Below are 22,397 nucleotides of genomic sequence, written 5' to 3'. Positions count from 1 at the left end.
TTTTGATAAAGGAGAACATATTATATCAAGAAGAAAGATCTGCAACATATTAGGTGGTGGTGAAAAACTAAAGCAGGAAAGGGAAGAGGAAATGTCCTCATAAGAGCTTGGCATTTAAGATGTAGTGACCAGCACATCACCCACTGTGCAGGTAACTGAGTGAGACTCTGAAAGACGTGAGAAATAGCCCAAATATTTCAGGGGAAGATATCTCAACATAGAGGAATCAGAAAGTGCATAAGGCATAAATCAGAAGTTTGCTTGATGTGTTTAAAGAAAAGGGGTGAGTCCTGAATGGAATGAATAAAGACTGTGTTATAAATCGAATATAAAGGCTGTGTTTGATCACAAAGATCACATAGACACCAGTAGAATCTTCTCTGAAAGTAGACATGAATTGAAACTAAACTTTTGATGGCAGTCATTATAGTGATGCATATCATATATATGATATAAAAAGCATACAGTATAATTACATATGACATATACATGTGTATGTGGGCATCAAATTACAATGTTATACACTCATAACTGTACACTATGATAAAACCAGTGTTACTTCAATTAAAAAAAATTTAAAGAAAAAGATGCTTCCAACTGCCTACTCTGCTTCCATGTCATAGAGGGTATATTTGTTCATCCCTTCCTAAGTCTTCCAAATTCCTGCAAGGGATTCCATTAGCAGACATTCACTGAGGGCTAAATATGAGTGGGTACTATCTAATTACTGGTACCAAATGACTAAGACACCACCCTCTTTCTTATCCTAGCTTATGCTAGATGGAGACATAAACAGAAAACTCCAGCATAATTTGTGAAGAAATAGACACAGAACACTGTGGTTGAACAGATGAGACTAAGATACTTCAGAAGAGGGGCTGGGGAGAATGGGTCAGAAATTCTGGATGGAGTCTTAGCTGAGTTATGTATTTTCAAAACTTGCCTTTATTCACTGAAAGTTTCAATGATAAAATACCTGCTGGAGGGGCCCTCCCTGGTGGCGCAACGGGTTAAAGAACAGCACTAAGAAGCTAAAGCCACTTCCGCATGAGTTCGATCCCCGCCTGCCCCGGAGGTGACCACATGGCGTGGCAGACCTCTCCTGGCCCGCCCGCTGCTCTCCTCAGCAGTGTACTTCGTAGATCTGCCTGTTCTGCTCCCCACTCTGTCTCTGGTGAATCCTCTCACCCTCTGCATGTCTGGCTTGTACCCCAGTTCTGTATGAATAAATAAATATTAAAAAAAAAATACCTGCTGGAGGTTTGAGAAGAAGAGAATAAGATCTTGGGCAGTCAGAACAACCCAGGCAAAGATAAAGAGGCAAACGCAGCAATATATGTACAGGTAACAGTACATAATTCACACACAAGAGGCTTCAGGGATGAGGTCATAAGAGACTAGGAAGTCATGTGTAACATACCATATATATATCATATACACATGATATCATATATATATACACACACACAAATGATATGTATACATCTCTAGATAGATATAGATAAATATAAGATAAATATATAGATAGATGATAGATAGATAGATAGATAGATAGATAGATAGATAGATAGATAGATAGATAGATAGATAGATAGATCATGTATGTGTATGTATGAATTCCATCACCAAAGCAGTGGAGAACCACTGAGTGTTGATAGGCAGTAGAGAGATGTCATCACACATGTTATTTAGACCAACTACTCTACATACACTTTTGGGGGTGTATGCATTTCTCTAAGACATTGGCTCAAAACTTCAATCAGATTCTTAGCAGCATCAGTGCTTGAAAAGATTATGGACCCTGGTGTAGGAAAAAATTCTAAATACGCATGGATCAGAAATATGTTCAGTTAGATATTAAAAAAGAGTCCTTCAGCGTGCTGATAGGAAGCTAAGCACAGGAGGCTTTCCTTGGTCAGGAACAAGAAGGTGAGAGCGCCACTCATATCTAGCCAGGTCTCACCCACATGCTTCCATTTTCTCTTTCTGTTTACTCACATCATAAGTGACCTTGCTCTGCTAGTGAGGTCCTAATTTCACACAGAATTGCAATAGAATAATCATGATTGAATAAGGTAACTGCAACTGTCATGCAAGAGTCTTGACCTACCTTGAATAATGCAGTTGGATGATCCTCCAAGATGACCTGAGGGTGCGCTAACTACTAAGGAATGGCCATGGGGGCAGATTTTAGCATCTGTGCAGAGATGCTCTGTGCATAAGGTGCTCACCTAGATAATATGAGAAAGGTTGTTTTCGCAATTAAAGATTCAGTGATATGCCACAGAGTTGCTGCCTTTAAGCAGCTTGAGGCTTTATTTTTATAGACACTACAAGTTGATGGGTGAGGGAAAAAGGGACCTCAAAATAAAGTATTTAGACAATGTGATGCAAAAAATAGCTGGAGGAATTTGTTCCTGCCAATATCTAGAAGCTATAAATAAGGAGTTAGGGAGTGAAAGGAAGAAACTAGCATTTAATGCTTCTGAGATGCTTGGCTTAAAGAAATTTCCTTCAAAAATAGTTGGAAACAGATTGGTTGTAGATATGATATTCACTGAGAAGCTGAATGTTCTCTTCCTTACCTAAGGAAGGAGGGTGGAATACCCCACACTTTTATTGGAAAAACTAGATCAGAATACATTCACAGATCATCTAAGCCAGAGCTAGGACAAGGGTTTGGGATCTTGAAGAAAAGAAATTAATTAGTTGCAAAGAATTTATCATGCCTGCCAAAAAATAAATGTCTCCCACTCCAAAGCCCTGGCCTCATCTCTCCTCTCACCAACACCTGACACATCCGGGACATGCAGACAGAGCTTCCCCATGTGTTTCTGAAGCCTCAGCCTGCATCTTATTCTTTGTAATGTGCACACACTGGCTGATATTTTGACTCTGAGTGACCTGGGTCTAGAAGTGTGTTCACTTTCCCAATGAGAACCCTCTGACCAATGAATTCTACCTCCTTTGAAGATTACAGGCCATTGACAATTTTCACTGATTTAGGGCACTTCTCACCAGCTTAGGTGGCAAAAAGGAGCAGAATGTTAGGTGGAAACTGACATGCTACTTTTAATGGAAAGGTCATAAATGGAAGGATGAACTGTCTTACAAAATTGAAATTCACTTATTTCAAGAGAACCTTTATGAGACATACTTGCCTTATTTAGTAAAAGGTGGGTTCTTTGTATTAAAACTTTGTATTTTTCAATAAAGACATTGAAAAGCATTTCTCACTGTTATTAATAGGATTCTGAGAGTACACAAGTCATATTCTGGGAGTCTATGGACTCTTTAGAGTGTCACAAATATTTTGTGCATGAAACTTATCTTTATTTCTGGGACAGAGACCATAGCTTTAATTAAATCTCAAAGGAGTCTGAGACCCCCAAAAGTTGAAAAACAATTATTTTAAATATCTTATAATAGCATAACCTATATTCCTAAATTCCAAATGTCTCACCATAATGCACCTAATCTAATGTCTTCTCATTGACTAGTATTTGAGGTACCCTGTTGCCAGGCTTGGAAGATTTATAGTTTATTTGAACTAAGATCCATCACCTTCAGAGGGTATCAGTAGTGCACACACTTTGAAGGCTTTGTAGGAAAGACTCATATTCACGTGAGAATTTGAATCCCTCATACCAGTTCACATGTGACTAGGCAAATTTTATTTACAGTTCACCTGGTTACTACTTACCTTACTCTCGGGTGGAGGAACATTGTTGTGGAGACAGAATGGAAGCAACCATGGAACACTCTTCTCCTAGGAATGGAATGCCTTTTTTCTTAAGATTTAGTCCCCCCCCCTTTTTTTTTTTTTTTTTGCATCTTCAGCTCTCTGCCAGCTTTACATTACCATAGTGTTGTAATTTATTGGATCTGTACTCCATGTAAGGATGAGATTGATGATCTCCTACAACTTTCTGTACCCTAACCAAAAATGGAAGTCAAATTTTCCCTTGTAAAATTCTCCAGAGATAGAGCTTTCTTGAAGATTTTGAAGAAAACATGTTTCTGAGACCCTCTGTGCACTTTCTCTGGTCAATACAGACCCTGACATAGAAGACCCACAATTCTAGTATTTCACACTGAAACGATGAAAAAAAAAAGGGGGATTCAAATTGATGATGATTATTATTACTTACTTGCTTACCTATTTATCTAACTTCCTGAGCTATTTCAAAGTGAACCATTTAATCTCTGAGGTACCATGACATCTTTCATATAGATTCAGATCCTCCCTTGTCCTCTGTTATCAGATGCATCTGGGACCTGTTTGAATTCATGTTCCTTTGTAAGAAGTGCCTTTTTTTGTATTTATTTGATAAATTCCTACTTATTATTTAAGATCTTACTTAAAAGTTCTTCAATGAATTCTCTAATAACACATGGCAAGTGCCTACTTTATAACACCTTGTTTTGTTATACTGTTGGTATAATTATTACTGTACTATATTTTAAAAATAATGCTTGAAGAAAGATGCCAACTCTATCTTAAAAATACCAACAGATGTTCTAAGATAGGGTATGAATGACCTACCAAGGTACATAACTCTCCTAGAGTTGGGATGAGGGGTATATTCAGCATTATGGCAGACATAGGACTTAAGAGGAAAGGACAGGTTCTCCCTAAGAAAAATCAGGCTAATGGTGGAGTAAAAAAACAAAAACAAAAACAAAAAATCTGCCAAGGAGGATGATATTTAAAATGCTTTTATTAAAACTTAATTGATGTGGACATGACAAGAAAGAAAAAATATTTGAGAGAGAAGATTCATTTTTATTCTTTATTTTAACCTAATGGATATGTTCTCTAGAAAAAAAAAATTCAACTTCCAAAAAGAGGACTATTACAAGTAAATTAGTTCATCCAGTGTAACAATTTTCACCTTTTTTTTTTTTTTTTTTACCCACTGAAGATGACCCTTTCATAAGTTTGCCTTTATGGACAGCAATTGTTGAAAACATTTTGTAGTGCACACTGTAATCATATGATATTCTCTAAATAGATTTTTATTGAATAACTTCACATTTTCTTTCATGAAAGAGACAGTAACCAAAATAAAATAACATAGCATGGAATAGGAGAAATATTTGCACCCTATACATCTGACAAGAGACTGATATCTAAGATCCATAAGGAGTTCATACAATTCAACAAAAAAAGAAAAACAAATGACCCAACCAAAAAATGGCAGAGAGCTAGATGGGCACTTATTCCAAGAAGACATACAGATATCCAATATGCACATGAAAAAATGTTCATTGTCACTTATCATCAAGGAAATGCAAATTAAAACAAAAATGAGATTCTACCTCACACCTGTGGTATGACCCATCTTAACAAACAACAGAAACAACAGGTGCCAGTAGGATGTGGAGAGAAACAAATGCTTATACATTCTTAGTGGGAGTGTTGACTGGTCCAGTCTCTATGGAAAGCACTATGGAGGCTTCTCAAAAGTCTAAAAATGCATCTGCCATACAATTTAGCAATTCCACTCCTAGCTATCTAAAAGAATACAAAAAACACTAATTCAAAACAAAAGCTGCATTCCTATGTTTATAGCAGCACTATTTACAACAGCCAAGATATAGAAATAACCTAAATGCCCCAGAACCAATGAGTGGATCAAAAAGATGTATTACATATACAGAATGGAATACTACTCAGCAGTTAAAAAGATAAGTGTGGATGGAGATGGAAGACATTAGGCTAAGTGAAATAAGCCTGGAGGAGAAAGATAAATACCAGATGGTGTCCCTTACATGTGAAATATATAGGAACCAAACAAAGGGTCAAAAATCAGCAAACTATAAAACCAATCCCAAGAAACTGGCCATAGATCCGAGAAATCCAAGAAGGGAGAAGAAAAGAGAGGGAGAATGAGAGGGATGTGAGTGAACTTTGGGGAGGAGGGCATGATAGACTATGGAGGAGGTATATGTTGTGTTGGGTGTTGGTGGTGAAAGTGCTATGGTACCCACATCTAAGGAGAGAAATCCTATATTGTCAAAATGCTGACAAAGACATCAAACAAATGAAATTCATTAAAATATAACTGAATAGCTCCTTTCAGGAGACATTATAATATGTTGAGGTATTTTGAATACACAGCGAAAGTCTTCATATGTTTGTAACATTTGTATCTACCAATTTTATGTCTATGTCTATGATTCATAGTAATAGTCATAGATGTGAAAAAGTTTTCTCTTTAGAAATGTTTACCATAGCATGCATTACAGTGACCAAATGATGTTTAAAGTATTTACCACATAATTCGAAGACATTAAAAAGTACCTAATTATTCAACAGAACTGGGTACAGTAAAAAGTGACAGAGCCATCCATTCATTAAAGATTAAGATGATTTAATGACATGGATATATGTTCACTATATAAGTTTTTTTTTTTAAAGCCATGCTATACATGTAGATATGAATCTGTGGGGAACATTTAAAAGAGACTCCAAGTTTCCTTCCTCATAGCTTATCTTTTTTTTCTACTCCAGGAGGGGATGATCTGATTTTCTCTGATTAAAGACACATTTTATTCTTGTTTTACAAGTAGAATTAGCCAAGGAAACCAGGTTATTTGCAGTTCAATTTGGAATAGAATTCCAACTTGGCAAATAATTTACATATTGGCAAGCACATGTTTTCTTTCATAATATAATTGAAGCCACCAGAAAAGAAACAATAATAACTGGCACCCAAACTTCATTTTAATCTTGACCTAGCTCAACTATATTCTACTAAGTCAAAATGAAAAACAGACCATTCCTTAAAGAAGTCCAGCGAAGAAAAAACAAAAACAACTTTGTGTAATTCTGCTGGTGGGTCAGCCATTGCAAAATATGAGGACGATTTCATATTGATAGATGTCACAACACGCTTGTATTAAAGACAAGGGATGCCTCTTCTACTTGAAAGACCATAGTTTCATTTGGGTCTTTCAACGTTAAACATTAAATTAAGAGTGATTAACAGGTTAAAGGTAAGATTCCGAAGCCATTTTTACAAAACAATCATAGGCAACAGTCACATACTTGTTTATCTATACGGGGTGATTTGAAGGAAGTTTATTAATTCACCTGCTCTGCATGAAAGCCTTATAAGCTGTCTACTAGTGCTCCTCTGAGGAAATGCAGGCACAGAGAGCAGGTCATTTCTCTCAGGTTATTGAGCTACCAAGAAGCAGAACCAGGATTCAAACTCAGGGCATTGGGTTCCGAAGACACTGACCTGTTACCTGAGTGAGGTCCCAAGTAACTGAGAACCTGCTTCCAGGAAGTAGGTGAGTCCCTCTGCTCCATCCTCAAAGCACACCTGGCTTCAGAGAGCAGGCACCAACCATTGACGTCTTCCCTCTCCCCAGAGACGTGGGCCACCCCCCGCCCCAGACTGCATGACAAGGAGGAGGCCGATGTAGAATGACTCAGGTGTCCACAAATAGCTTCTGCTTCCCTCTCATCATGAGTAGACTTGAGGGAAAATCTCCCAACATAAAGCAGCTCCATCTGTCCGCTAGGAAGTAAATTTGCTCAAGGTATTTTTGAACGCTGTCACGTTCACCTCAGCATCTGTGGGTGGGTGGGGCCGAAAGGAGAAGTTGCTTCTCCCTGGAGCGGTCTCATTTGTCCTCACACTTGGAAATAGTCCTATCACCTGTGGCTCTGTGGCTCAGCTTTTGCAGGTATTGCTGTCCCTGCCACGTTCCAGCTTGGAGGCTGGCAGTTGGCAAATTCCGTTGGGAGCCTCCCCAGATGATTTGTCTTAGACTTGCCTGTCCAACCTTTCCTGGAATTCTCTCTTGCTTGAGAACAGTTTGTTGTGTTTTTCTTTCTTTCTTTTTTGCATATTTATTCCCTTGGATGCACCTAGTGTGGCACTCACTACGCAGTAGCTGTTCAGAAACTCTTTGTTAATACATATTTTTCAGTTACCATTTTACTGATAGAAAAGCTGAAATAGAGAACATTGTATTTGAGGGATGTCAGCACCTCCAAGTGCAATTTGGCATTTGCTCTCCTGCAAAAAAGGTAAATTGGGGACTGATGTCCATTCTCTAAAAACATTCCCAAAAAGGGGGTTGAAGAAGGGTAACAGAGATGGGAGGGAGATGCCAGTGGGAGAAGAAGAGGGAAGATGGAAAGGAGGGAGGAAGAGAATGTGAGAAAGCGGTCCAGGAGCGACTCAACTCTCCCACTGTGGGCCTGAAGATCGGTGCTCCAGTCACACCTGGGGCCATTTATAAATACTTCTGAGAAATGCCAGTCCAATGAACCCTGTGCAGTAGTTGAAACCAAAGGGGGTAATGGCCACAGCTGTCAGGCTCCAGATGTTCTGGGGCCAGCCCTGCCACACTGTCCCAGCATCCGTGTGGAGGAATGCTGTGAACTGGGCAAAGCACCACCCCCCTTCCCGGTCCCCCACCCCATGGCCTGCTGCCAAGGCACAGCTGCATCTGCCTGGAAGCCAGTAGAGGCCAGCAGTGCTGTATTCCCCACGAGGCTGGGCGCTGGGCTGCAGCCAGCCATGGCCAGTCGGGCCTTTACCCAGATCCCAGATCACTGTCCTCCTCATGAGCCTGTCTCCCCCAGAACCTCAGGGCTGTATGTCCCAGCACACCCAGTCTTCTGAGAAATGACAGCTTTCTGTAGTCAACAGAACAGAGGGAAGGAAAACCACGCAGATGAAAAGTCATGTCATTTATTAATAATTTTTTTCTTCTATAAATTGGAAGGAAAAAGTCTTTGGTGACACTCTCTATAAAACAATCTATCTTGGATGGCAAAACCCAGACATAAAGTTACACAGGTCAGTGAAGTAAATCAAGATCTATGGCTTTGTATTTTCTCACAGGCTCTCTCTCACACACGCTCCGGGATTTCATTGCACTAAGTCATGAATAGTCTATAACAAATGGGGAAAACACTTCAGAAAAGACCTGTGGCGATACTACAAAAACATTAGCAACAGATTAGAAAACTGTCCCAAAGGTACATCGTATACAAAATAAGGTGTACTCTTTTTTCCACTTTACAATTTACCACCTAGCATAGTTCCAGTCTCTGCTAACTTTCTTTCCACTGCTCAAAATAGCTAGCTTATACATATTTTTTCCTCAAGATAAATATACACAATTCATTACATGAAAACCAGGTCATTTGCATGGCCTTAGTTTTAGTAATAATGACAACCAAAATGAGTAGGACACGACCCTGTAGGAGAGCAGAGCGCTATTGCAAAACCCAACAGCCTTGGAGGCCTACAAGGCAAATCATTGCAAAGGTTGAGTAATGGAAAGGCTACCTTGACGTAATTTTAAACAAGGGTGAGACCATGCTTACCTGAGATCCAGTTTTTTCACTTGTGTCTGTTCCCGAGGATCTCACAACCTTCCTTGTGGATTTATCAGTAATTGGGCAAAGTCCCCACTATGGTTAGCTCATCTAAGCTCCTGATCTGGAACACACTGGCACTCTAAGTAGGTGACTACAGACAGGAGAGTTTCCAGAAGTCATTTTCATTACTGAGATTATGCTTTTTAATCCAGAGCTTCTGGAGAGTGTCACTGAGGTGATGGGAGAGACTGAGGTCTCAGAGTTCTTGAACCCTCTTCTCAAAAGTTGACTTGGAGTCATACTGAAGTTTTAAGACTGAGGGAGACAAGTTTGGCACAACCTGCTATTAAGGATTATTCACTAAGAACTCAAAACAACTTTGTCTCCATCAGGCAAGCCTGAGATAATGAGGTTGGCAGTGAAAGAACTTTCTTGGTCAAATCTGGCCAAGAATGACAAAGTCATCTGAAATGCTCTTGTTCATTGTTACTGCGAATGGAAATGGAAAAGGAACATGAATTCAGCACCCTGATGTACCAGCTTCATGTTGATCATATCAACTATTAGCACAGGCTTCTAAATAGTTTTTATTTCAGAGTTCATGGCAATAACTGGTACTTTTTAAAATTGGAGCTCTCAGAAACCTGAGGGAACATAAGACACATTCTGGTCTGGGAAGTTTGCCTGGACCTTTGCATCCTTAATTCAGCCTGTGTAGGCAGAGTCTTGTTCAGATTCTAACCTGTTGAGGTGTTTGGCCTTCTCTTGCCTCCCACCTTTTAAAAAGTTTCATTAAAATTTCATCAGTTCCTAAATCAAGAGCTGCATTTTATATATATTTTTTAACAGTATATAGGTCTATTCACATTCATTTGTCTCACCCCTGATTAAAGTTCAGTAACCTTTATGAAAGGCCACTGGCATAATATTCCATTAAGTGACCAGGTATCCAGAACCACTAAAATAAGGCTAACATAGCCTACTGTAAATGAAAACCAAAAATGACTCCAAAAGGAAAATTGAAGGAAGCAACCGAGATTGATCCTTCTTTGAGCACCATTTATAACAAGAAGAAATGAAACACTAATGCACACAAGCCCCAGGAGTGATTGATTTCACTTTCTTGGGAAGCATCTTATTAAAAAAATGTCCAGATATGTCCAGGCAGCCCACCAACCCCCAGCCCAGCTCCTAGCTGTGCAGTCTTTTGTGACATGATCCCAATGATTATTTCATGGAATTTTCTTTCTAGCCTCAAGTTTGCGTCATTTTGTTGTTTACAAGAAAGGTGACATGTTTAATGTATAGGTAGCTTGATTTGCTATTTATAAAGTTTTTCATATAAATAAATACATAAGCCAGCTTTAAAAATTTATTTTTTAGGTCATGTGTCCAAATATGGAGCTGGAAAAAGATATGTAGAAATCACGAGGGGCTGCTGGGGGCTGTGGATTTTCAGCATGTGATAAGTTATGTGGCTGGCACAGCTCTCTCTGGCCTTGGCTTCTTACCAATTCATGTTGGCCTGCTTAGGGACCCCTGGTTATCATGCACGTTGGCTGAGAGATAACTTCTGACGTCCTACAGAGATGCCTATGACTTGTCAACTTGCTACAGTGAAATATGACTCTTCCATATGCATTAAGATGGGCCTCACTGATATGCTAAGCATTGCTCAATTCCCAGTGGTTTATTGTAAATGGGAAAAGAAGCTAATCACTAACATCCCAAAGAGATTTGCTCAGAGAATGACATAAACCACGGACATTTAAAGTGGCTGCAATGTGTGTCAGAACCTCTTCTCATGTCTAATTACCACCTTAATTTTTGTTTCATGGAACATACATTGTTTGTGGCAAACATGCACCAGGAGCTCTGTCACAGTTAAGCCTGGCAAAGCACTGCCTGCCCCACTGCCACGACTGACTGATACAAGAAGGGACACTGTTCTGCAAGCCAGTGACAACCTATGTTGCAACTTGGGTAGGGTCTCTGAATACAGCACTGCATTCATTCTTGCAAAGGAGAATGATAAAAAAGAATCTGGCAGCCCTGAAAAATTTAATATATATTTGCAAAGGTCAAATGAATAAGGATTAATTGCCAACCCTGTAAGTTGCCAACAGCTGCAATGTAAATGACCTCAAACCTTTAGTCAGGGTGGTCCAGGCAAGAAACAAGTGCAAGGAGCATGAACTAAGATTGACTTTTCAACAAATACACAAGAGGCGATCACATTCAATGTGGAGAAAAGGTCCCAAGTTTGGAGTGGGCCAGAGCTGGGTAGATATGAAGGCTTGTAAGAAACGAGGCTTCAGAGACAAGTCCCTCTTGAACTTCATTGCCTGTACACCACACACAACAGTCTCTGGACAGGCGGGCTATCACCCCCACTGACACTAGGTAACACATGGAGTCACCTCCCTGCACATCTGCAAACACCTGGTTTCAATCTCCCTGCTGGTACTATCACTGTAAATTCCACCTTCTCTTTCAGATGTCTACAAAGCAGGATGAGGTTGAGTCTAATGGATTTATGGTTGCTACTGACCTAAGCCAGGCACTTGGAAGTTATTGGAACAAAACTCTGTGATAGAATTTTCTCCTAAAACACCAGAGATAAATTTATGAAATGTATGACAATTTTTTTTTGGGGGGAAGGAAAATTAAGTACTTATCTATTCATCATAATAGGCAGCAGGGTCAAATAATGCCTTGTATTCTCCTTAGCCTCTTCAAGTAGAAGAAAACACTTAATATCATTTTATATATCTCCATCTTATTAAATGGAAATAAGGGATATATATATATATATCATGTCAGTTTGTACTTGCAGTTTTATAATTTTCAGGCATTCAAAGCAGCATTTGCAGGGATAGAGATGTTCTTTTTAACAAAAGTACAACTAAACTCCACAGAGTTAACAACTGAAATGAAATATAAGTGTTAACATTTTTTTTTCGATTTTTAGTTTTCTGATTATTTAGTCTCATGATTTTCCAATTAGTTTGAATCAGATTTTTGCTCAAGACAGTGTTTGATCAAAAGTGGTGTCCAATAGTGAGGCTGACCCTCTATTACTCCTCAGCTATCCTCATGTTCAGTGGTGAATATTGATATATTATTACTTATTTCTCAATAGAGAAGCTTCTGAAACTTGGTTTACACAAAGAGGAAAGAGCTTGTCTTGTAAATATTCTTTCCTCCCAATACACTCCTTCGTCTTTTGCCTCTAAGCCAACATTTTTCCTAGCTCCTAGTCAATGCACGTCAGTGGTAGAACACATAACCCAGCACATACCCCCTGAAAGGCATAGGATGTGATGGGTCAATTTCTATCTCTTATGCTGGTGGATTGTTCAGATGGTTCTTTGTGCAAACTGAACATTTCTTAATTACACTAGCACTTTCTAGGTACTAATGCCCATCCCCACACCCACCCCCCCAAAGAAAAAGGTGATCCTATTATATATCTCAGATACAAAGTTTTCAATTGAACTGTCTACCTGGAAGTCATAATACTTTCTGTCATGCAGGGACATTTACAGATAAAAGTTCAAGTGTATCTGCAAATTCAAAGTGGAAAACAATTTGCACTGGGCAAGTTGAATAATGAAGTTGTTTTAACTTATGCCCAGTGATGACTGGACACTGGACAGAGTGACACTGTGTTTGTCATGAAGTCTGAGCTTTTATAACCGCAGGAGACCCTGCATGGTCAATGACAGCGATGTTGGGGGAGTAGCAGCTTTGAAATAGTCACAACCAACACAATTTTGATTAAAGAAAGAACTCTGGTTTTTAATAGTTTTGATCATTAAAAAAGTTTAAACCTGCATAGCAATCATTTCAAAAATAATTATTTAATGTTCCATAATTAAACTGTACACAACCTACTCTTGGGACATAGAAGCCAGTGAGGTGAGTTTGAAGCAGTTCCGAGCAGTCCCAGAAGCCAGGAGGTGAGTTCCCATTGGCCTTTTGTCTTTTGTCATTCTGTTGGTCTAAGTTTATTTGGATACTTGGCACAATCTGGCTCCACTGCTGAGTGGATCTGCACTGGGAAGTGAGAGCAGCTTGACCCCTGTCCCTTCTCGCTTCCCCTCCCCCACTTGGCCGATTCCTCAAAGTCGTTCAATGTCTCGGTATTTCTTCCTCAGAATAGAGACCTGGTCTTTAAAGAGGACGGGGTCCAGCCTCATCTGAGAGTGGATCAGCGGCATGTAGCCAAACCAGCTGGCAAACGTGTTCATGCAGCTCTGTCGCTGGGCAAAGTGGTCAGGGTCGGCCCAGCGGGAAGCCCGAGATGTCTGGGGAAGAGAGAAACACGGAAGACAATGAGAGCCGCGCAAGTGGCAGAGAACCAAGCCAGGCTCCTGGGCGGGTAGGAGCTCGCAGTCTTGTGGCCACAGAGCTGCCCATCCGGGTGCGTGGAAACAGTGCGAACATGAGCTCTGGTCTTCATCCCAATGAGAAGGCTTTCCAGGGCAATGTTCCTCAATGCTGGAAATACACACAGATCCACATCTACTAATTCTTTGGTCAGTGCATGACTTAACAACTGAACCTCAAAACCTATGGTCAAAAAATAGAAAACCTCTCTTTGTGCTTGGGATTAAAGGCTGTCACTCAAGAGGTGTTCATGGTTTCAAAAACAGTTCTAAAACCTTCTTGTTCACTTGGTGAATTTGAGGCTATCAATAATTCAGTTTTAGACGTTTTTCTTTCTCTTTTCCTACCTTCTACTATCTCTCTACCTGTATAAAGATGTCACTGAACCGTTTTTAAATAAGTTATAGCAGTTGTTGGAGAAAATCAAAGCACTTTACATTTCAAGGCCAGTGTTACACAGCATCTAAGAATCCATTTGCTCTTGGAGGACTTCTGCACTGAAATCACCCCATGAAGTGTAAGGTTGGATTCGGTGCTGACAGGGTGTCTGTAGGGGGCAGACTATGCACCCAAACCTCAAAATTCTGCTCTTCTTTCATCCCAAGAATTGTTGCATTTTCCACTGCACTAAAACATCCAAGTATTTTAAAACATACATACTTTCAAATAATTTTTATTGAACATTGCATGAAGTAACACTGCATGATAACATAAATTTCAAGTGTGCATCATTACAAATTAACATTTGTGTAACCTACATAAAGTTCACTATTAAAAGTTAAATTTTGTCCTTCACTGTGTAACTGAAATCTTTTACCTGCCCCCCACCCTCCTTTCTGATAAGCATTGGATTGTTTTATTTAGTTCATTTGTTTCTTTATAGATCAGATGTGAATGAAATCATGGTGTTTCTGACTGACTTACTTCATCAAGCATATCAGTCTATCCATGTTATTACAGGCTGCAGAATTACAACTGCCCCTGCCCCACACAGCTAGTAGTATTCCATAAAAAATATATATATGTATGTATATACATACATACATGTATATGTATGTGTGTGTATACATACATATATGTATACACAGTGTGTGTGTATACATATATATCTATATATATGTATACACACACATAGCTTCTTTATTCACTTTTCTCTTGATGGGCACTTAGGATGTTTCCAACTCTTGGCTACTATAAATAGAGCTGAAATGAACATGGAAGTGCATGTACCTCTTCAATGTTTCTGCCTTTTTTGAGTAAATGTCTGGTATGGAATTTTAATTTTTAACTCTTGAGGACTCTCCACACTGCTTTCTATAATGGCTGCACCAATGTACATTCCCACCAACAATTATAAATGTTTCATTTCTCTCTAGTTTCTCCAACACTTGCTGGATTTTGTCTTTTGGGTAATAGTCATTCTCATAGGTATGAGGCAATATTTCATTGTTGCTTTGATTTGCATTTCCCTAATAAATAGGAGATGCTGAACATCTGATTATGTGCCTCTTGGCCATCTGTAGGTCTTCTTTGGAGAAGGGTATACTTGGAGCCTCTGCATACTTTTTCCTAAGGTTGTTTAGAGTTTTATTGTTGATTTTTAGAAGTTCTTCATATATTTTGGATATTAGCCAGGACAATCAGCCCTGTAAAGAGTCACCGCTAACCCAGAATAGCAAAGACATTTATTCTGGAGAAGTAGAAATACAGTTTAAGCTCTTTGCATTCCCCCAGGGTTGGTTAAATGTTTTTAGATAATAGAAGAAGACTGACACTGATTTTAAAAGAAAGCCTTAAATAATTTGAGGGCTGAAGTTCAAGTAGACCAAGTAAACATAATGTCCTTAGAACCATTTCTTTTAAGAAAAAACAGAAGGGTGAACTGCCTGATTATGGGATAAAATCACACAAACCCATGTAGGTTATTCTTTAAGAGAGGGGTGTGTGTGTGTGTGTGTGTGTGTGTGTGTGTGTGTGTGTGTGTGTGTGTGTGTGGTGTCCTTGTACCCTTATGCATTGCTAGAGAATATCTTCATAGGAAGGTACATTTTACTTTGAGTTTCATCCAGACTCACTTTAAAGCCTCAAGTAGAAACATGCTTGAAGTAACCACTGAAGATAAACACAAATGTCAAGTTACTTGTGACACCAGAATAGCAAACAAAACTTTATACTACCTGGTAGCATAAAGTTCCTCATAGTTATGATTTCATGTATTTTGGGTCTGGGAATGCTAATTGATATGGAAAAACTTTTGATCATTCCCAGATCCCCCCCCCACCCCCCAAATCACCCACCAAACCATAGGAATGTTCTATTTTCAGATTGGGGGGGGGAAGCTGTATCACTTGTAAAGCGATTTCATGAAGTTCGTTTGTGATATACAATGACCTGGTGAAGTTATCTACCTGGGTAACAATAGATTGTACAGATGAACAAATAGATTGAGGGAAGCTAAAATTATTTGTTCAATGTTACAAAGAGGCAGAACGGAGCTTCTGTCCTTTGTCATTTATATTAGAGGATCTCTGCTTGGCTTATCAGAGAAATTATTCAATTAAGTTGCCAAGTACACTCCCTATCAGAGCAGACAGTCCTTAGGGTACCTCCTCAAGTTCCCAAATTGGTGTGGGTTTGCAAGTGGCCTTCCCCACTTCCAAGGGACCCAACCAACCACTCACAGATGCAGGTGGAAATGCTGTCAAGATGTCAAGAGCTTAAGCTCAGTTTTATTCTTACCAAAAAAAAAAAAAAAAAAAAAAAAAAAAGAAAAATAAGTCCAGTGGAATCATCCAATAGCTTTTATACCTAGAGGTTTTAACATTTATTTTGGATCAATCCAACAAATTAGAGGAGATATTTTTCTATGTAACAAAGAAGAATCTTAGAGCATGACAGCCATTTACATTTCCAGCCAGCCAGCCAATAAACTTATGTGACTGATGGGAAGAAATATAGTACATGTCCAATTAGATACCTGTAGTTAGATCTAAAGCTGTAAGTTAAAATTTGCCCCCAAAGATGCATAAAATTAGTAGAAACACTGGTTTGGTAGAATTAGTAAAATCTATGAAAAGGTCATAAAAACAACTCCTAAGAAACATGTTATTAGGATTCTATCCTAATTAGTGTATCAATTTAGGGAAGTTCAAAGAATTCTCTGAGCAAACAATTTATTAGAGAAATGCTGTGTCCTTAAATGAGGTGAGATACATGAGCATACCTAAGTATAGGTAGCCAGTCAATACAGCTTGCTGTAGTCAAGTCTACAGAGCTTGCTTATAGTCAAGTCTATAAAGCTTGACTAGACTTTCTGCCTAAAAGACAAACAATTCCTAGAAATCCTCTTGCCTGTCCCTTTAGTATAAAGGGAAATTAGCCTCTTTTTTCAACAAGGACAGCCACTCTGTCATAACCAGTGTCGAGAACATGCCTAACAACCTCCATGTTCAGTAAAGGTTGGATGATGAAATTTCATAAATTTAAAATCCTCTACTATTTTTGCTGTTACTAAACTTAGTGAATGAAAGGTCATTGATTATGTTAACATGAGACTTGGTTAAGTTTTCCTGTATAAAAACGAGGTCTGTACATGATTTTTTAATAATCATTGGACAAAATACACAGATCCCTGAATCACTGATCTGATATAACCAAGGTAAAGGATGTCCTTAAAGACTGATACTAATCTTGTTGGATTCTCTATGATTTAACTTGGGTGATTCTAGAAGGTCTTATGGTATTTGATTTCTTACATATAGTGGGTTCTATCCAAAATGAATAAAGGTATAGGCTCCAGCATTTTCAAACTGTACTAACACAGGCCCCAGTATGTAGAAAAAAAAGCATTAGGAAGAACAGAGCCTGGAACTCAAACTCTCCATTGTGTCTAATGTTGGGTGACTTGTGGCAGTATGTCTGAATTCCCTGGGTCCTACTTTTCTTACTGGTGAAAATAGAAAGTTGAATTTTTATTTCCCGGCAAGCACCTTTAGTACTAAACTTTCATGACTCAGAACAATATTTTACTTTTACAAAAGCTTTCACACATGCTATCTCAACCTTATGAAGCAGATTTCGCCATTTCCATTTAAACATGAGTCAGCAGAGCTCCAGAAGGTAACTGACTTGCTCAGCCACTCTATAAATGCTGACTCTAGCTGAAAATCAAGTCTTGTGACTCCTGAACTGCCAACCATGATGCTTGCCCAACTCAAGAACAAGCACCAGAAGACTGTGTTACAGAGAATGTCATAAGCTACCCATTAAATAAAGGACCTCCAATAGACTTAGCATGGAAAAGATATGTTTTTCCCATGCACCTTGTGATAGGTCATATGCAAGCTTTTATATGCTTGATATAAAGATACTCTTGACTTCTGTCTTCCCAACTATTCCTGTGCCAACCGTACATGGTCTCAAGCTTTCATGTTTTTTTTTTCTGATTATCTCCTCATCATACTTCTAGAGCAACAGTGAGCCCTACTACTCCACATAAACTATGAAGGCGAGATCGACTCTTACCTGTCCCATCATTGTCTCCTTATACTGCTTCTTCTGGGTCACTTTGATTGGAGGCAATTTTGTCACAGCTGACACCAGGAAATTCATGAGAATGTCCTCACAGTTAGCCAGTTGGTCTACCATGTTCTTCAGGCTGGCTGGCAGGTAATGAGTGTACAGGTAGTGATAATATCTGTGAAAACCAAACAAAGGTTTCATCGAGGGCCATCATTTTCTGATGAGATCGGGCACGTTCAGGGTGGTATGGCCATAGACTATTATCTAAGGCAGGTGGTCCTCTGACAGAAAACACACATTCTTTGAATCTCTAAACACAGCATGAGTAATGATGATGATGGTAATAGCTACCACCTACATGACACTGGCTATATATGGCCTTACTCAAATGTTCTAAAGTGTTTTCCAAGAAATGCCTCATTTAATCCTCATAAGAAACTATGATAGAGGTATTATTATTTCCATCTTACATATCAGAAAACAAGGTACAGAGATAAATATAGATATTGATGTTGTTTGCCCTACCTGACTTTTGTAAAGCTGGTGGCTAGAAAGAGAACCCCAATGCTGAGACGACAAAAGGAGCTATTTATGATGACCTATATGCACGTCATTACCAGCTGCTTTACATTTTAGCTATTGACTTTATCAGAGCTGATTCAATATTAACCTGTGAATGTAAGCACAGCATTAAACTGTTTTACTTCATGGTCTATGAACCATATGCTTCAGTATTGTTAGAGCAAACCCCTAGTTAATATGCTGGTCAATCATTATGGTGAACCCACAATTCATTTGTATTACTTCTTATCTTACTATTATTTTTACAGAGGCATAAAGGAAACGATTGACAGGAAGTCATTTGAGTAAATCAGATTCATTGAGAGGAGGTGGCAGAAAGAAAGGGACCAGTAACTCTCATGGGCTGGGATCATGAGAACAAGGCTGAGCCCTAAGCACTGTGCATTTCCTTCCAGCTCTAGGCCCATGGGTCTTCTTGATATACTTCCAGCTTTCTGCTTCGGGTGTACAGCCGATGAATATCCTGCACGCCACAGATACTGTCTTGGCTAGCTTCCTCTCTTCCTCCTCCAAGTCTCTCTCCATAGCTCACTGGTTCAATGAAGATTATTTGGCCACCTCCCTCAACTAGCTTTCCCACCTCTCCCCAGCCCTCATCTAGGCTTTGTCTTTTTGCTATATAACTTTTCTCCTTAACATATTATACAGCTATTTTGTATGCTGCATCTCTATCGCCTGGATAGAATGTAAGACCTACACGAGCTAGGAATTTTTTTCGATTTCACTAAATGGTCAACCCAAGCACCTAAAACAAAGGGTGTCTGGGGACACGCAATCAAGTGCTTATTCTCATTAGTAATCTAATTCTGAGACCTCCTGAGTTACTCGCACCCTTCAGACTAACTGAAAATGTTATGTTACTCTAATCTGGAAATGCAGTAAGGCCATAGTAATTTTATTGGCCTAAGAGACACATGTTGATCACCTCCAAAGAACTTAAACAAGTATGCAAACTGATTTTGCACACTTGCATACTTTTGATACCACAAAGAAGAAGACATAGCCCGGTTCCTATTTAAATAGTGACCAGGAACTGGTACAAGGCGCGATATAAAAACCCATATGCGAGATGTACAAATTCCTCACTTGTGGTAAATAGCAGCTCCTGTCAACACCATGGAGTAGTCATTCGTCCACTTGGATGTGTACCCCCATCGCTCCTTAGAGTTATCCCAGAAATGGCTACGTGCAGGGTACCCCACAATCCTCTCAGGGAAGCTCTGCCACACCGTGAAGGCAAAATCCACCTGCAGGCAGAACACAAGCCAAACAAGCAATCAACAGCGTTAACAAATGTCAACAAAACATTACCTTCCCCCTGCTAATTCATAATGCGAAATCCCAGGACTGTTGCGAAACATTAATTCCATGTATTCATCAGCAAATTAAACTGACTGCTTGACATTTTGCCCCATAATTATGCACATTTTAATGTTTTCTGTTAAAGAAACTTGAGATTCCTGCGGAAATGAAAGAGGGGAAAAATGTACTGATACGTCCTTTAGATTCCAGTCTGTTCAAGCTCAAAAACAAGTCAAAAAAAGGCAGCTCTTCCCCCTTTCTTCAGAGGTGCACGTGATCATTGATTCATGTGAGGCAAAATGCATGTGTTTCATAAACGGGAGCAGATTTCCTCTATACATTCAGAACCTGAATATAGAACAAACCTTATAACCAGCAGACAGCAAAACCAAAGTGACTAAAATAACAGCATCCTTTTAAGAGCAAGAGAAAACATGTTTAAAAGTGCACAAATTCTAACAGGAATACAGAGCAGATATCATAAAGAAACAATAAGCCAGGCCTCTCAGGTTGGAGGGTGCACAGTGCCAGGGAAATCTCGAAAAAGCATCCATAGTGAAAACTCCCTGAGAGTAGGTGGGGGCAGGGCCAAGTGAAGCCACAGGACTGTGGAAGGAAATGCAGTTGAATGGCCTTCCACTGCTGTCAGCGACCAAAGCAAGTTCTTTTGAACTCACTGTAAATTAAGACTGATAAATAGCAAGTGATTTTTTCTTCAAATGTACAAATGCACTTCTGCCTTTCTACAGTTTTTTGACGAATGATGATATATAGAAAATAAAAATATAGTCCCAGCAAAAAATCGTTATCATCCTCATAACGATGGCATGGTTCCCATGTGGCAGCATAGTTAACAGGTACTTACACACGTTAGAACTCATTTAATCCTCAAAAAAACTCTGTGAAGTAGGTAATCACATATTCTCCAATTTACAGAGAGGGGAGCTAATGTATGTGGAGTGTTGAGTAATCTGCTCCACAGTAAGTGGTAGAGTCAAGATCAGAAGGCAGGCAGATTGGTTCCAGGTTGGGGTCTATACTATGATTAGAACCTTTTTAGCTCTGGTGCCACAGTTTTCAAAGCAATTTATCTTCTCTGGGGGTTATACATTCATCCTACAACCTTTGTCCGATCTCTTCTTGATACACAATGCAATGAGAAATTCACTTAATCCATAAATATTTCAAGCCCCAGCCAGGTGATGAAAGCCTAGTGACAGACTGATGCCAACTAGCTCAGTTCCTCCCTTTCCAGGGTTCAAAAGCAGAGCAAATAACTATTCATAGTAGCCAAAAGATGAAAACAGCCTGAATTCCATCAACCAAAGAATAAACAAACCATAGAGGGTGTGTGTGTGTGTGTGTGTGTGTGTAGAAATACATATATATATCTATCCATACACTGGAATATTACTCAGCTATAAAAAGGAGTGAAGCATTGCTATATGCTACAACATGGACAAACCTTGAAAACACACTGAATGAAAAGAAGCCACAAAGGGCTATATATTCTGATCCCTTCATATGAAATTCCCAGAATAATCCATAAAGCCAAAAAAAAGATGAGTGGTTTGAAAAACTAAGGAATTACTGACTAATCGATATGGGGTTTCCTTGTTCAATGATGAAAATGTTTTAGAACAATGTAGAAGCAATAACTATACAACCTTTTGAATGTGGTAAAGGCCACTAGGTTATATACTTTAAAATGGTAAATTTTGTTATATGATTTTTCCCTTAATTACAGAAAACAAAACCTGGACTGATATTTCCCTGGCTCTCCCTATATGCCAACACCCCCATGCAGCCCAAGACTTACTTAATATTTTTCTTCTAGACTCCCTACTCCTTTCTTTTCCCCATTAGCCTCATCCTAGGTAAACATGTCTATGCAATCCAAGATTGTTGGCTGGGTCATTTTCTAACAAACTTTACAGTAAACAATTGTTAAAATGAAATATGCATGCCATAAATCATGTCAAATAGCGTAATGGGTACAACATCTTTTGGGAAACAGTGATCTGTAAGGGTCCTTTTATCTCTAGACTCCTTGGACTTAGTTCAACATATTTGTAAAAGCAGCCTACAGCCAAATGTTTATGAAAACCCAGTTTGGTGCCCTCTCTCAAGAAAATTTTAATGGACTATGGTGGAAGACTGTGGGTAACTAGTGGGTTGATGTGATGTGGTAGCAACACCCGAAGTGGGAGATCCTATACCTCTAAATCATCTATGATGTTGTAAACCA

The 22,397-nt window shown here is 39.1% G+C and overlaps 1 protein-coding gene across 1 annotated transcript in view; it reads right to left on the bottom strand.

The window, feature by feature from the left end:
- Positions 1-13,126: 13,126 nt before the first annotated feature.
- The window catches only part of EXT1 (exostosin glycosyltransferase 1), a 262,470-nt gene continuing 253,199 nt past the window's right edge, over positions 13,127-22,397 (bottom strand). The window contains exons 9-11 of the mRNA XM_004679623.2: positions 19,934-20,094; positions 18,269-18,440; positions 13,127-13,662 (exon numbers count right to left, since the gene is read on the bottom strand). Of these exons, the coding sequence (XP_004679680.1) occupies positions 13,477-13,662; positions 18,269-18,440; positions 19,934-20,094 (519 nt within the window). The 3' untranslated portion in view covers positions 13,127-13,476. The remainder of the gene's footprint in view (positions 13,663-18,268; positions 18,441-19,933; positions 20,095-22,397) is intronic.

This window comes from Condylura cristata, unplaced genomic scaffold (assembly GCF_000260355.1).
Source record: "Condylura cristata isolate star-nosed mole 26May11 unplaced genomic scaffold, ConCri1.0 scaffold00009, whole genome shotgun sequence".
NCBI lineage: Eukaryota > Metazoa > Chordata > Mammalia > Eulipotyphla > Talpidae > Condylura > Condylura cristata.
This window is presented reverse-complemented; position numbering and strand designations above follow the sequence as displayed.